The sequence below is a fragment of the Asterias rubens genome, chromosome 2 (genome assembly GCF_902459465.1).
Source record: "Asterias rubens chromosome 2, eAstRub1.3, whole genome shotgun sequence".
NCBI classification, from domain to species: domain Eukaryota; kingdom Metazoa; phylum Echinodermata; class Asteroidea; order Forcipulatida; family Asteriidae; genus Asterias; species Asterias rubens.
In genome coordinates, this window is record NC_047063.1 from 11,748,672 (window position 1) to 11,764,487 (window position 15,816).

The following is a 15,816-nucleotide window of genomic DNA, read 5'->3' on the forward strand; positions in this document are numbered from 1 at the left end:
TTTTTGGTTTTACTGCGCCTAACAAGTCTTTATTATATTATTATTATTATTATTATTATTATTACAGCAAGGGGACTTCGGATTAACTTCACTTCCACCAAGTGAGTTCTAAAAATGGTCTCACTGTTTCGACTAGCTTGCTCTAGTCATCATCAGGAACCGATAACCACTAAAAAGGTTTTTGCCTGTGAATACCTTGCTCAGACTGTTCTTCCACCATGACTTCTTGGATAGCATCCATGATGTTCTCACTTGGGCACGTCATGATTGCACGGTAGGCTGCAATGCGAAGCTCACTGTCAAAGTGCTGGTTCTTGTACATGGCCAATGCATAGGTTTGCTGAAATATTAACAACATTTATAGAGTTTGAAGAACAATGTAAAGCTCACTGTCAAAGTGCTGGTTCTTGTACATGGCCAATGCATAGGTTTGCTGAAATATTAACAACATTTATAGAGTTTGAAGAACAATGTAAAAACAAAGTAAATTTTCTTGCACTTACATGCACTGGACACTTTTGGTTAATGTCAAAGACTAGTATTCTCAGTAGTATATCCCATGATATGGCATATGATTCACAGCTATGAAAGTTTGAAATCAATTGGTCATCAAAGTCAACATGGTCCAACCTTGTGATTAACGTCTCCCTCGCTATTTCTCACTCATGAGTAAGGCTTTTGGCCATCATCTGAAAGCAAACAAAGTTATGCAAAAAAGGTGTTTTTCCTTTCATTATTCTCTTGCAACTTCGATGACCAAACGAGTCCAAATTCTCACAGATTTGTTATTTTATGCATATGTTGGGATACACCAAACGAGAATACTGGTCTTTCACAAGCAAAGGTGTCCAGTGCCTTTGAAATTGGGCTCAGCCTAGCCCCCTCCCTCCTTCTCCCACCCCTACCATTCTAGTGATTTTGTGAACTCACATATTCTGGTTTGCACGGCAGACGTCTGACAAGATCAAGAGCAGCAACTCTGATCTCTGTTCTCTTGTCCTAGTTGTGATTGTCAAAGCACTTGTTGATGATACTGATCTTGCTGTCTGTTGTCAACCTTCGGATGTTGGTCAGTGCCTTTAGAGCCATCAGCATCTAATAATAATAATAATAGTAATAATAATATCTTATTATTAATCTAATCACATCAAGTTTAAGGTTCATCAAAGTTGCTGTAGAAATCATACCTTCAAAGACGAACTTCATCCGTGGGTGTGCAGTCGAAAACAAAAAGCTAAGTTAAGTAAAAGGGAAAGCACTTTTCTTGATGATAACGTAATCTTATCTAATCTATCTAATCTAATCTAATCTAATCATGTTTAAGACCCATCAATTGCCGATTGCTGTAGAAATATTACCTTCAAAGTAGGAACTTCTTCCGTGGGTGTGCAGTCAAATCCAAGGAGTTGTTGGAAGTACTCGATGGCCATGCGGACTTCAGAGTCTTCAAGACATGAGGGGTTCTCTGTGATGCAGTACTTGTTGATCATCGAGGAGATGGGAAGGAAGAAGACGCTCTCGTCCACACTCAAAGACTTAATGATGGGCTGAGGAAGTTGTAAAATAAGGAGAATGTTTTGTTAACCCTCTTGAGCAGCCCCTGGAAAAAATAACATGCTGGACCCACTGGGTAGGATTCTTCCCCTATGCTTCAGCACTGTGTAGGATTCCGGCCCTATGCTTTAGCATTGAGTAGGATTTTGGCCCTATGCTTCAGCACTGTGTAGGATTCTTCCCCTATGCTTCAGCATTGTGTAGGATTCTTCCCCTATATGCTTAAGCACTGTGTAGGATTCTGGCCCTATGCTTTAGCACTGTGTAGGATTCTGGCCCTATGCTTTAGCATTGTGTAGGATTCTGGCCCTATGCTTTAGCACTGTGTAGGATTCTGGCCCTATGCTTCAGCACTGTGTAGGATTCTGGCCCTATGCTTCAGCACTGTGTAGGATTCCGGCCCCATGCTTTAGCATTGAGTAGGATTTTGGCCCTATGCTTCAGCACTGTGTAGGATTCTTCCCCTATGCTTCAGCACTGTGTAGGATTCTTCCCCTATGATTCAACACTGTGTAGGATTCTTCCCCTATGCTTCAGCATTGTGTAGGATTCTGGCCCTATGCTTCAGCACTGTGTAGGATTCCGGCCCTATGCTTTAGCATTGAGTAGGATTTTGGCCCTATGCTTCAGCACTGTGTAGGATTCTTCCCCTATGCTTCAGCACTGTGTAGGATTCTTCCCTTATGATTCAACACTGTGTAGGATTCTTCCCCTATGCTTCAGCACTGTGTATGATTCTTCCACTATGCTTTAGCATTGAGTAGCATTCTCTGACACTTTCGTAATAAAAACTCTGCATGCTATTCTGCAAACACATTATAATGATCCCTGATTAACAAGGCAGAGGGCGCCCTATCTAGCCCTCCGTTGGTTTTAGCAATCATTGGTTTTGTACAGTAGTATATGGTGTAGAGCAAAAAGCACAGAGGTCAATGAGTAGAGTAGAATCCTACACCGCCTGTATGGTAAAATTTTTGGTCGCATATCGTGCAGGGTATACTTTACTTGTAATGGCCAGAAATAGACAGTCATCTCGTTATTTTACGCACGCAGGTACGCATAGTGTTGAAAGGGTACCAGTCTGGTTGCTAGTGTAAACTACGCATGTTCAGAACAATCCATTATCGTTGATAAACACTGCATGTTGTCTTCAAGTTCCGGGGACTTTCGATAAGAATGAGGACAAAATAACGGAGAGGTGGGTTTGAATGTATTTTAAATAAAACAATAAGCCTGGCGGTGTTATTAATTTGTGTGCTGCAAGATAAGTAACATTAACAACGATGCCATGATCATGATGAGCCAAAACTTCCATCCATCCACTCCTATTCCCAGGCGGTAGTCCACAGAACCGTTATATTCCGTAGGCCCCTACATGATTTACACTGCATCCAAATCGTGATAAACATGGAGTGAGATCTAGAAAGATTGTTAAATGATAGGAAAAGTGGACCAATGCAATTTATTGTTAATATTGTTTGTGAGGGCCTTTTTAACGATCATCAATCAACTTCAAAATAGGCTACAAGGAAAAGGATGAGGTGAAAAATGTATTTAAAAAAACTTTAAAAAGTGAGACCATTTTAGAAAGCAGGTCCACTAGGGTTAGGGTTAGGGCTGTGGCCCTGTATTCTATAGTCTATTGAATTATAGAAAAATTAAAAACGGCAATGAAATGAGCAATCATTTCTATTTCTATGTTTTTTTTCATCAAAGCCTAGGAAAAGTTTCCTGCCACCACTTTTTTTCATTATGAAACAAAACAAGCTATTCCTTTTGTTAAAACTAAAAACGAGTGAAAAAGTTGGAGCATGATACAGAAATGTTTCCAAAGCCTATTCATTACAGTACACACTACATGTATTGTAGACTACTCCTAATCCATACACGACTAGTCCTAGTCCTATGTTATGGTTCGTATACTAGCAGAACGAACCTCATCATTGATCTAAAAGGAGTGAGCATAGTCAGACGGGGGACAGGTGTCTGGTGCATTGAATGAAAAGTCAACTAGCAATGGTCCATGAGAGTAACATTAAACTGAATAATGGCATTAAACCAACAAAGTTTCACACTTGATTAAAACACTTTTTGTTATGTCCTTCCACAAACCCTAAAATTGATTTATTGATCACTTTACATATAAATAGATTCTTGTAAAAAGATTTAATGCTCTAAACCTTACCCCCCCCCCCCATGGTTAAACAAATGGTTTTGATTAAAAACAACTCTTTTATCCATAGGAAGGAGGACCATATTATATAGAATTTTGATAATCTTGGGTAGCTGCCGTTGTCGCCATTACGATGTCTTCCATGGAGCTGTACCAAGTTGGAGGTACAGAAAAGATTCGTAACTTGGAGGATGAGCTCGCGAGGGAACTGACGGATCTACAGAATGATATTGAGGAGAATGAGATGGTTGGTGGTCTACATAAAGTAGCCAGGTAGGTGGTTGATTGGTGGTCTACATAAAGTAGCCAGGTAGGTGGTTGATTGGTGGTCTACATAAAGTAGCCAGGTAGGTGGTTGTATTTTAAAGTTGGCAAGGGCGACTCGTGTTGTAGTCACTTTGATTACTTCTTAGTAAATTTTTTTTCACTTACTCCATTAATCGTGCCGCCACGACTACTACAGAATAGTCGCGAAGACTACAAAAATAGTAGTAGAACAAACAATAGTAGTAGAACAAAATAGTAGAACAATTGTAGAAGAACAAACTCTACCTGGCAAGAAGATACACGCATGGTGTTACCACAAACCAAATATACATTGATACCTCACCATGCTACATGTATGCCTCAAATCCTATACTACAAAAATAGTTGCAACCTGTTTGGTAAACCAATTGTATCGCTCACGACTATTCAGGACGACCTAATTTACCCATGAAACACAATCAGACATCAGTGACACAATCCTTCAATCCTTTCAGCTGAGTTTAAATATATTGCACTTACGGCCAACATTATGCAGCAATGTATCTTAAGAATTAAAAATTGGTTGCGACAAGTTGAGTGATGTGTCCATCTGTGCCTTTAAAGGAACGTTACAGAATTGGTAAGAAACAAAAATCGTAAAGATCACAGATTTACATAAAACTTACACGGGGTAATGACGATGATAGTAGAAAACATCCCATGAAATATTTCTGTCTTAAATGTCATATTTGTTGAGAAATAAATAATTTTATTTCTTGATGGAGTTTATCGCTCAGGGAGCAGTTTATTCATTTTTCTTTTTGCATCGATGTCGTGCAAAAATGTGAATCGGTTTTTCACCATTCTCTCGTGACCCAGAGGGCCGATCAATCTCAAACTTCTACAGGTTTGTCAGTTTATATATCTGGTGGATTACATAAAGTGCTTACACTGCCAGCAACTGTTTTTTCCGCAAAACCAATTCTGTAATTTTCCTTCAAGTTAAATAATCCTGAACTATTGTTTTGTTTTGTTTTTGTTTGTTTACAGCTCTGGATCGTTACCCAAAAACATTGATCACTTTCGCAAGCAAAGGGAACTTGTTATCAAGAGAGCTCTAGAGGTTTGTTAATATTAATTATTATTAGAAGATGGAAAGTAGCGTACAAGTACCATGGCATCATGGCTGAGTGGTTACAAGCATCAAGCTCAAGTTCTGGTTATTATCAGAGTGTGAGTTCAAATCCCAGTCAATGCACCTGTGTGGATTCAAATTCCAGTCAACGAACCTGTGTGGGTTCAAATCCCAGTCAACGAACCTGTGTGGGTTCAAATCCCAGTCATCAAACCTGTGTCCTTTAGCAAGATGCTTAATACTGTAGTTGCTTCTCTTCACCCGGGGGTATAAAAATGGGTACCTGCGAGGTAGAGGTTGATATTGTGTATGAAAAAGCCTTTGTAGCGCCACAGTAGCTCAGGCTGTATACTCTCAGGGATCTGATATACGATTACAGGAATGTTAATGGCCAAGTGACCAGCCATCGATTTCACCAAACTCTTCCTATATTAGGACTAGGACTGAGGATGAGTTAAAGGAACACGTTGCATTGGATCGGATGAGTTGGTCTATAAAAAGCGTTTGTAACCGGTTTTTTTATAAAATGCATATGGTTGGAAAGATGTTTTAAAAGTAGAATACAATGATCCACACAAGTTTGCCTCGCAATTGCGTGGTTTTCCTTTTACTCTGCGAACTAACACGGTAAAAAATTTGACTCCCATAAATGGCCAACCGTGTTAGTCGACGAGGTAAAAGGAAAACCGTGCAATTTCCAGGCATGTTTGTGTGGATCATTGTATTCTACTTTTACATCATCTTTCTACCCATATGCATTTTATAAAAAACGGTTACAAACACTTTTCAATGACCAACTCGACCAATCCAAGGCAACATGTTCCTTTAAGTTCCAGATCCATAGGCGTATGACACATTGAACCCATTCTAAGTTGGGACAAGTTACTCGTTCTAGCTAGAGAGACTGATCGGATTAATCCTATTGTTCCATGAGATCAGCTGCACTGCGCTATTGTAAAGTTAACGTTATTGTAAACCACGCTTTTCTCAGAAGTACTTATTGTTGTTGTTGTTGTTTAGGTATGTGAACCTCTACCCCTGGTCATCCAGGCTGATGTTATGAAAGAAGAGATGGAGATAAGTCTTCAAAGGGAATACACTGATGAAAGCCTTCCCCTCATTCTGCATCAGGTGGGTCTCAAGCTATTCATCTTAATCCAAGTTTCCAACCTCATCATCGGCATGTGAAAATGGCAAAGAGCATGGCCCAATTTCATAGAGCTACTTAGGTTTATTTTGCCATTAAGTTTACACAGTCATTACCAAACGTATACACCATACACTATGTACTTTTTAATCAACTGGTTCACAGAAAAATATGATATCGCAATTAATACAAGCGCCCTCTTAAAATTGCTGCCATGAATGTGAAAAACATAAACCGACCTGACTAAAAAAACATCTTATGCCGTAAACATAGACAAATGCAACGTGGCTGCTTTGCAAACCAATCGAGGTTATGTGGTGGGCGGTGCGATAGGTTCCATTATAAATTTGGGTCAACAAAGAAAACTTGAACGCAACCTCCAGATTGACCTGCTGATGCTCTACCACCTCAGCCTAATACCATCAAGCTGTTAAGCAGAAAATACTGCTTGGCAAAGTTCTTTGCTTTGCAAAAAGTTAGTCGAGCTACCAGCCACAACAATACAATTTTTTTGGGGGCAGGTAACCTGTTGCTGCTGAGCAGTACTATTCTGTGCTTAGCAAGTGTTTGTACGTACAGGTTTCGAATTGGGCCCTGAGCTAGTCCCCACTGATGATTGTAATGATATTCTCTTTGCAGCATTTCACTGATCGTATACAGCAGTTGGTTCAGTGTAAACACATGCATATGTTGAGATGGAAAAGGTTCTGTGAACACACCAGTGCTTTGGAAGCCCTTTACTCGCCCTACCAGAAAAGACTTGCGTAAGTTAAGATGCTACACTGGTTCTTTATAAAAATTATTAATTAATTAATTCTGGTATTAGATGAGGTTGGCTGTAACACCATGTGTAAATCTCTTTGCGCAGGTGTTGGTTCAGAAAATAGTTGTCAACAACCAGTTCTTTTTAGAACCGGCATTGTTCAAAAGAGATTTACACACGGTGCTACCGTCTCTTTTGAGTATTGTTGGTTCTGAAAAGAACCAGTGGAATTGTAAACCACCGGTTCGTTTCAGAGCCAACACTACTCAATGAGATATACACATGGTACATGTACTACCATAAACCCCACCCAACTTATAATCCCACCATGCAATGTTTCAGATCTGGCTTAATTCTGGCTTCTCAGAAAAGCAAACTTAATCATAGCCACGAACCCCATTCAGAGTAGACATGGAAGGAAGTTTCAGTTTTAGATGTTGGAGGGAAAAGTCAAGATAATTATTCCAGGGAAAAAACACGCAGTCAGGTAGGGACTGAAAAACCCAATCCACATATCAACCCCAGTGGGAATTGAACCAGGGTCCTAGAGGTGGAAGGCAAGAAAAGATACCACTACCCAAATGCCCCACGAGTTTGATATCATTCAAATGTTATGGTAGTGTCGTGGTCGAGCGGTTAAGATCACCGAATTCAAACTCTGGTGTTTCTGATCAGCAGAGCCGTGTCATTGCTTCGCCCTTCGGATGGGACGTAAAGCCGTTGGTCCCATGTGTTGTGTAACGCATGTAAAAGAACCCAGTGCACTTATCGAAAAGAGAAGGGGTTCGCCCCGGTGTTCTTTGCTGTGGCTGCTTAATGCGCCGTAGCACCTTGTAAACCCTTATAAGGTGCTAACTAATTGGGTCTCAAAATTCATCACTGCAATAACCTATCTTTCTGAAAGTTTGTATCTACTCAGCGCCTTGAGTACCTTGTTTGGTAGATACGTGCGCTATATAAGACTTCGATATTATTACTTTTCTAAATGTCCAAAATAATTTCACCAGATGGGATGTAAAGTCGCTGGTCCTGTTTGTTGTGTAACACACGTCAAAGAACCACGTGCACTTATCGAAAAAGAGAAGGAGCTCGCCCCGGCGTTCCTGGTTTGATTGGCAGCATATTGCACCACAGCACCTTGTAAACCATTACATGGTGCTATGTAAAAGGAGTAGGTCTCATATCTCAAAGCGTAGCTCCACAATACCTTGCAGGAGAATTACTGAATGTTGAAACGCTTTGAGCGTAACTTGGGGACGTAGTATAACAAGCCACTACGGGGACAGGGGTTTTCCACCATAGCACCCATCCAGGCTCTTGAATTCACTTTCTGATAAAAGCTCAGGGAAATACACAACATCTCCCTTTGTCCCTTTTTCAGAAGCAACTGCAGAAACCTGTTTACACTTGCTTTCCCGTTCATATTTTGAGAGATCCCTCTTTTCCATCTTGACCGCAGCCTTTGAATGGTTTTCTATTATTACAGTGCACCTTTTCAAATACTGTGTTATTATTGTTAATAATAATAATAATTATTATAATAATTCTAATAATAATAATAATAATAATAATAATAATAACAATAATAATAATAATAATAATTATAATAATAATAATTATAATAATAATAATTATAATAATAATAATTATAATAATAATAATTTGTTGATGTTCGAGGGTGCATAATAGTAAAAATTTCATAAGAAAATTATACAGAGACAGTTAGGAAAAGTGCACCTGTAAAAATATATAAGCAAAATATAAATCAAAACCTTACAGACCTGTCATCATTTTTATTTTTATTATATTAACGATCTTAGAGAGATAATGGCGGAGTACTCTGACACTGTAGCGAGGGCTCGTCGTCTGTCTGTAGCCCATGAGGCGTACTTGATGGGCAAGGCACCAGCACACAACCTGATAACTGAAGATGACCTCATGACCTACACTCGCTGGCTCACCTGTCATTTTCACTCAGTCAAGAAGATACACGCTTATCTCAAGGTAAGAATTTTGTTTATAAGAAAATAAAAGAGTGGCGATGAGTTCTTAATTGACCGTTTAAGAACGAGTCACTACTCTTTTATTCCCATTCATTAATGCCCTTTTATTAAAAAGCAAAAAAGTTTCAAAATTCTTGACATTCTGTCACGATCGGTTGGGTTGTGTGTATACGCGCGGGTACAAATAGATAACATGCAGGTAAGTAAAATTGGCATAAATGAGCTTGCATGCCCAACATGCGAGGCCAGCTGGTCTTAAACAGCTCCAGCTGTGTCATTATCAACCGATAAACACCCCTACGTGACGCACTCTCCACAGATAGGAATGGTGAAACTGTCTGGGGTATTTATGAATATTCTTTATCCCTGCTACAAATTTCCGAATTTCCAGCTATTATGCTATAATATATAGGAATCAAACTGCCTCTAGCTACCGGGCAATCTTGGTGGTCTAGTTGATAAGACACTGCTCTAGAATTGCAAGGGTCGTGGGTTCTAATCTCACTCGAGTAATATGCCTGTGAAGTTTTTTAAAAGCACGCGTGCAGAGCAGTCACTTTTGGTTAACCAATCAGCATTGATTTTTCAGTGGTTCCCTTCAAGGAGTTAATGACGAGAGGTATCGATACGGAATCACTGCCCATGGTGGCAACGCTGTAAACATACATGTACCCAAAACAAAAGTGTAATGTTACCCTTTTGTTTAAATTGAATCTGACTGCTTTCTCTAGGTCTTAGAGTGGATTCCAGTTTCTCACAAGCACCAGTCCTTACCAGACCCCAAACAGCAGCAAACCCAAGACGCTCAGGAAGATGCAGATGACACGATGATGACAATGACAGCACGGTCACAGCTCGACACCGCTCGCTCCTCCGTGTCCGACCAGGGCAAGGTCATCCAGAGCAAGGGTCGCTGGTCCATCTTCGACGGCCGGATGTCTCTGACGGAGTCAACAGCTGGTAGGGTGTCCATGATCGACCATTTCCGACAGCAGTCACCGCTGTTGGAGCAGTCTGAATCGGACATGGCTAGCGAATGTTCTTCCTCCATCATGTCATCTTCAGTTAACCTTGCAGGCACTAACACTGTTCCTCACACTGCACAGGGTTTAGCAGCCGCTTCTGCTGGAGGTACATTATTAACACTCGGCCAGTTGCACAAAGTTTATTCATCTACTGATATTTTTTTGGTTGAACAAAGATATTCAATTCATTTCAATGTGCCGTTTATTCCATACTCTTTTTGCAAAATAGTTCAATGATAAGTTTGGTAACAAAATCAAAAGCGCATAAAAGCAAAACGCAAAAATTTTTGACGTGGGCGTGACTTGATCCTGCGACCTCCAGACTAACGTGTCAATGCTCCACACACTAAAGCTATCTATCTAGCTTTAATGTTGGCGGTCTCCCTATTTTGTCAATATCTTTGTCCCAGGTTGTATTTTAAACTTGGGTGATCCCTGGTTGTATGGCAGTACAGGTTGAATGGCGTCTGACTGGCACCCCCCCCCCCCCCCAACAAAGATATTGACAAAAAGGGAGATCAGCAACATTAGGGCTAGATAGCTCAGTTGGAGCACCAGTACGTTAAGCCAGCGGTCGCATCATGTGCAAGTCCCACATCAGTCAGTTTCGTTGCTTGGTGTTTTTCTAAAGCAAAACAGGTGACTGTTACACCAAGTTACACGTATAGAAATTATAGGATATGCACAGAAATAAACTTGTGAAGAGAGACGCAAAATTTATTTGAATGTCTGCTGTTTCCATTGCCAAATAAGTGATGGTAGCAAAATGTGAAAAAATATTATCACCGGTAAAAAATGTGACTTTTGGTATGTTTTTATTACACCAAAATCCATACAGTGAGTTTCAAGCTGATATAATTAACAGTAGAATCAAAGTGTCGGTTATTTGGATACTGTGTTGTTCAAGATTTGGTCAACTCCTTTGCAAGAACTATTTTATCTGTCTGATAACAGCTATGAAACTTTGTGCAACTGGCTTCAACATACTCATTTTCGCATTAAAAATATTAATAGCCATTTCTCAGGTTTTATTGACATGTAGGTATGATCCCTACATGGCCATACATGCCATCAGCGCAGGATATGGTTGTATGTCCTTTCACTGGTGTCCTGAACAAAGATATAATATAGTTTTTGTTTTTGGCGACGGATGGTTCTGCGACGATAATGATGACATTTGGCGTCATATGCGCATACGCCGGATTTGAGGACGGTCATCCCTCAATTTCTACGACAGTACTTGGAATGAATTTGCGTTGTGCTGAAAACAACAACGCTTGGCTGTAAGCTACTAATACCGTCGCAGAACCATCCGTCGGTGAAAACAAAAATTTCTCTACTGACTAAATAGGCAGTTGATAGAGCACTCGTACATAAACTTGGAGGTAGCAGTTTCAAATCCCGCTCTAGTCGGTTTTTGGTTCACTGGAAACAGAATTAGTATAACTACTACTAATAACAGAATGCTCATAACTTAACCCTTGGTCATTCCACTGTAAGGCTCACCTTTCTTAGAGGGGAAAATGTTTGATGGTTGGAAAAAAGCAATTTAATATACATATTAAACACAAATAAGTTTACAAACTAATGTAGTACGCCTTTTTTAACATGGTGGCAATTACTTTTGGGCATTACCATAGAAATACATCCTGCAGATTTAATTGCTGCGCTTAAAATCCTTCTTGATTTCCAATCTGTATGCCCTCAATGCTATATGGGCAAAATGAAACATCAATACCATGTGAACAAACTCTGGCAAACAGTAACGTGGGATGAATTTTACAAAGTGCTTAAGATGAGTTGCCAGCGTTGCCATTGTTTTTTGGTATTGTGAGGCTATGCTTAGCGATGTTGATTCGTACACATTTTAAAGGCATCCCAGGTCAAAATTCCAGTTGAACCTAGTTAACTGGGGTCAACTGGTTCAACTGGATAGTGATCAAACTCGTCCATTTTCCATATTAACCAACTGGTTTGGACTAGGTTTAACTGTGTTCAACTAGGTTGAAATTATAAACCAGTTGGTCTCTGTCCATTTTCCATATGAAACCAACTTGTTTTAAATGTGTTTAACTAGTTTATCAACTGGTTTCAACTAGTTCCAGTTAAACCCAGTTTAACTAGGTTCAACTGGAATTTCGACCTGCACGATTGGTAATTACTCAAAATGATTATTACTTACTTGGTAACGAGAAATGGAGAGCCGATGATGATAGTATAACACATTGTGAGAAACTGCTCCCTCTGAAGTAACGTAGTTTTTTTTTTAAAGAGTAAATTTTCTCATTCAATTAATGAAACCCTTAAGCTGATTCTAGGTACATTAAACACTTCATCTATTCATGTTATTATGTTGTAATGGTGTAGCTGGGTACTAATTTTCCTTATTGGTGTATGCAGGGGATCATGACCAATCTTTATTAACACATACCATTAAAAGTTATCGCGCAAGCGCAAGTGGACTATGGAAAAATATAGCGCTTCTGCGTCCCGTATCCAACAAGGCCGAAAGCCGAGTTGGATATGGGATGCAGACGCGCTATATTTGTGCACTTAGAACACACAAGACCTGGGGTTTGATATGGTCTGGGCTATATCACACTCCTCGTTGCCCTGGTAAACCAATCAGAATCAAGGATTCAAGCTCACTTTAAGATAAGTGGGTTTTGAGTTGCTTCAACTTTGAAACATTGCTGAATGCTAAATAATGATGGCTAAAGTCTTTGAGGTCTTGGTCTCGGACTCTTAGGCTTGAAGTTTAAAATCTGGTTGTTAGACCAGGGACACATTTTATAAAGCTGCAAGCACATAAAACTTGCTTGAAAAAAAAATTGTTTAGCAGAAAAAAGGTTGCCAGCCAAAATGCCATATTATTTGTAAAAGCATTTCCTAAAACAATGAATTGTTCCGCTTCTGTTATGGACTCACTGAGTTCATATCAAGCCTTTGAACACATTTCCCCAGTGTGGGATAATGAAGTTCTTATCTTATCTTACATCTCTTAACAAACAGTCTGTTTTTTGACTTCAGGAGGTGGTCCAGCATCAAATGGAGAAACTCTGGGTGTACCCTGCCATATCACAGACTTTGAACAAATCACACCACTGCTGTCATTTCTGATGGGTTGCTACGGAATTCACACTGTAAGTACTGACAGACAGTTCTCCGATAGACACCGACTTTATGGTCAACTTGGGTTAGGCTTGGAGCTTTGGGAAGAATTTTAATTTTGATAGGCCGGCAAGTGGTTCACAGACCAATCGTCCAAGATTAATAGAACTCCTGCATGCCTGCTTGCAATTTTTGAGCAAAATGTGTGGTTGTGGGTTCAAAAAGTGACTGTCATTGGCTGTAAAGATGGCTGACTTTACACTGTGTGATGTCAATTGGGAATTGTCTATATAAAAGATGAATGGATCTATTAAATTGTTGTGGTACCGGCTGCTGAGGATTCGACCTGCAACCAGCCATCAAGCTAGCTCGGTTTAGACATCTGCTCTAGCAATGCGAAGGTTGTGGGTTCAAATCCCGATTGAGTGATTTGCCTGTGGATTTTGTTCACAGAATTTGTGGAATGTACTGGGTATACAGTGCTTCATACACATCAGTGTAGAGGTGAAAACCAAACTATATGTATAAGAGACGTCGAAGGATGGCAAAATTAAAAGAAATCTTGTTTGTTAAAATATCTGTGTATTTTCATTAATAAAAAAAATAGCAAAAGCCTTTAGTACTACAATTATTGTAATTTTTGTTGGGGGTTTTCCAACAGAACCTGGATAAAATCAATGGTCCATCAGACGAGATGGAATTATTGTCTCATGTCAACAGACGATTTAAGACGGTGTTCTCCAAGCAAGAGGAACAGAAGACATGGCCTACATATGACAAGCTAGAGGTAAGACCTTTTGTAGCTATCGTTGATGTCTTGTCTGTATTGTATAGATCACAGAATGTTTAAGAAAGTTTTATAAATGTTTATTGTTTGATGCCTACTTCTCGAGTCATAGATCAGATTGATGTAGTTTTTCCAGCGCTCAATTTCACAAAGCACAAAGATTCATCTAAAGACGAGTTGTCATTATTGCCATAGTGATTTGTATTGTGACATCACACTTTGCTTGGCAGCTAAGATTAATACACAGTCAAGATTAATCTAAACTCTTTGTGATATCGAGCCCTGAATCTCATTGCCGCTTGTTAAATGGAGCTGCTTATAATCAGTAAATATTTCTTAATAGATGTCTGTTAAGAAAAAAGGAATGACCAGGATACCTGGCAGCTCTATGAAATTAGGCCCTGTTGAATACCTGTTCCCTATTTTTCAATGTTAATGTGTGAATATTCATGTTATGTTTAGATGGGTAACGAATCCTGGGGAGCTGATACATCAAACCATGCCCTGATCAAGGAATCCAATTGGCTGCCGTACATCAAAATCAAGTAAGAAATCAATCACATTTACATATGTATTACTTGTGAACATGCTACTCTCATAACCGGAAAATACTGAAAGTTGAAGCGCCTTTAATAGTAAAGCGTCAATGAGTGACGGATATAAGCGCTATATGAGAAGCCAATATTAACAATTATTATATTTTTTTCCAGGCAAAACGGCCCAACTCCTTTACTCTCAGATTTAATTACTGCCATACATTATTATTATTATGACAAAGTTGCCCTGAAAACTCACCTGTTCAAGATGTATTTCTTAAATGCATAGTTTTGTTGCTTTTCATTGTAAATTTTTGTATCTTTTCCCTAATTGTTACTTTTCTTTTTTGATATTTCATATTATGTTTTAGTGTGTGTCCGGTATCGCTCGGCTTGGCCTGCACGTTCTTGTCATAGAGAGACCGGCTTTGTCGGCACTTTCTTTGGCTTAATGCTGCAGGTCTGGTCGTGGTATCCCTCCTGGTTCTGATTTCTTCCCATTGTTGTTTTTAAATGGTGTTATTATTATTGTTTGTTTAGCATTCACTGGATATGTGAATGTATTGTTGTGTTTACATTGTCTCTGCTGCGCCTTGAACATCTGTAAAGATTGATTTGGCGCGATACAAATACTACTATTATTATTATTATTATGATTATGACATGTATGATATATTCAATGTTTTTTTGCAGAGCTAAGAAAGATCCATTGCAAGAGAAGACAATGACGAGTCTGTATCACGCTAACAATGTAGATGAGCTTCTTAGAGCCCAAAGTAGGTTCTTCTCAGTCAGTGACATAAATGTAAGTCAAATTAAAGACCCAATTTCATTGCTCTGCTTACCGCCAAATTCTGCGCTTTCGATCACCATTCTCCCCTTGCAGGGCATGCGCTGAATTTCTGCCCTAGATGTAATGTGGAGTACGCATGCGCACCAGCCAATTTCCCCGCTAACCTGTGAAATACCCTTGACGTACTGTAAGTGCGGAATTCCCTGTTTCCGCAAGTGCTGATTGCTAAAAGTAAGCAGAGTCATGAAATTGGGCCTTATCTTCTTCATGCTGAGTGGCCTATAAGCAGAGGTGCCGACTTTCCCCAATTCTGCATGAACAAGTTTTAAAATATCCCTGATTTTTGGAAGTGTCGTGGCTGAGTGGTCAAGAGCACCAAATTCAAACTCTGGTGTTTCTGATCAGCAGAGTGTGGGTTCGAATCCCCGTGACACTTGTGTCCTTAAGCAAGACACATAACCATTGCTTCATCCTTCGGATGGAACGTAAAGCCGTTGGTCCCATGTGTTGTGTAAACGCATGTAAAAGAACCCAGTGCAAAGA

General features: G+C 39.6%; 1 protein-coding gene and 1 long non-coding RNA gene across 6 annotated transcripts in view; one reads left to right on the forward strand and one right to left on the reverse strand.

The window, feature by feature from the left end:
* Positions 1-232: 232 nt before the first annotated feature.
* LOC117307450 lies at positions 233-1,490 on the reverse strand. Of its 2 annotated transcripts, none has more exons than XR_004521094.1 (3): positions 1,359-1,490; positions 931-1,095; positions 233-340 (listed from the first exon to the last, which is right to left on the reverse strand). It is a non-coding gene; the product is annotated as an uncharacterized LOC117307450 (long non-coding RNA). The 2 variants fall into 2 exon arrangements; XR_004521095.1 differs by lacking the exon at positions 233-340 and adding an exon at positions 385-433.
* A 1,175-nt stretch (positions 1,491-2,665) lies between these two features.
* The window catches only part of LOC117306826, a 55,130-nt gene continuing 41,979 nt past the window's right edge, over positions 2,666-15,816 (forward strand). For 3 of the 4 annotated variants that reach the window (XM_033791358.1, XM_033791360.1, XM_033791359.1), the window contains exons 1-11: positions 2,666-2,752; positions 3,798-4,000; positions 5,024-5,096; positions 6,129-6,239; positions 6,895-7,019; positions 8,839-9,022; positions 9,753-10,152; positions 13,077-13,189; positions 13,819-13,944; positions 14,407-14,489; positions 15,174-15,285. In XM_033791358.1, the coding sequence (XP_033647249.1) occupies positions 3,861-4,000; positions 5,024-5,096; positions 6,129-6,239; positions 6,895-7,019; positions 8,839-9,022; positions 9,753-10,152; positions 13,077-13,189; positions 13,819-13,944; positions 14,407-14,489; positions 15,174-15,285 (1,467 nt within the window). In that variant the 5' untranslated portion in view covers positions 2,666-2,752; positions 3,798-3,860. The remainder of the gene's footprint in view (positions 2,753-3,797; positions 4,001-5,023; positions 5,097-6,128; positions 6,240-6,894; positions 7,020-8,838; positions 9,023-9,752; positions 10,153-13,076; positions 13,190-13,818; positions 13,945-14,406; positions 14,490-15,173; positions 15,286-15,816) is intronic. The other variant, XM_033791361.1, reaches the window with a different exon arrangement.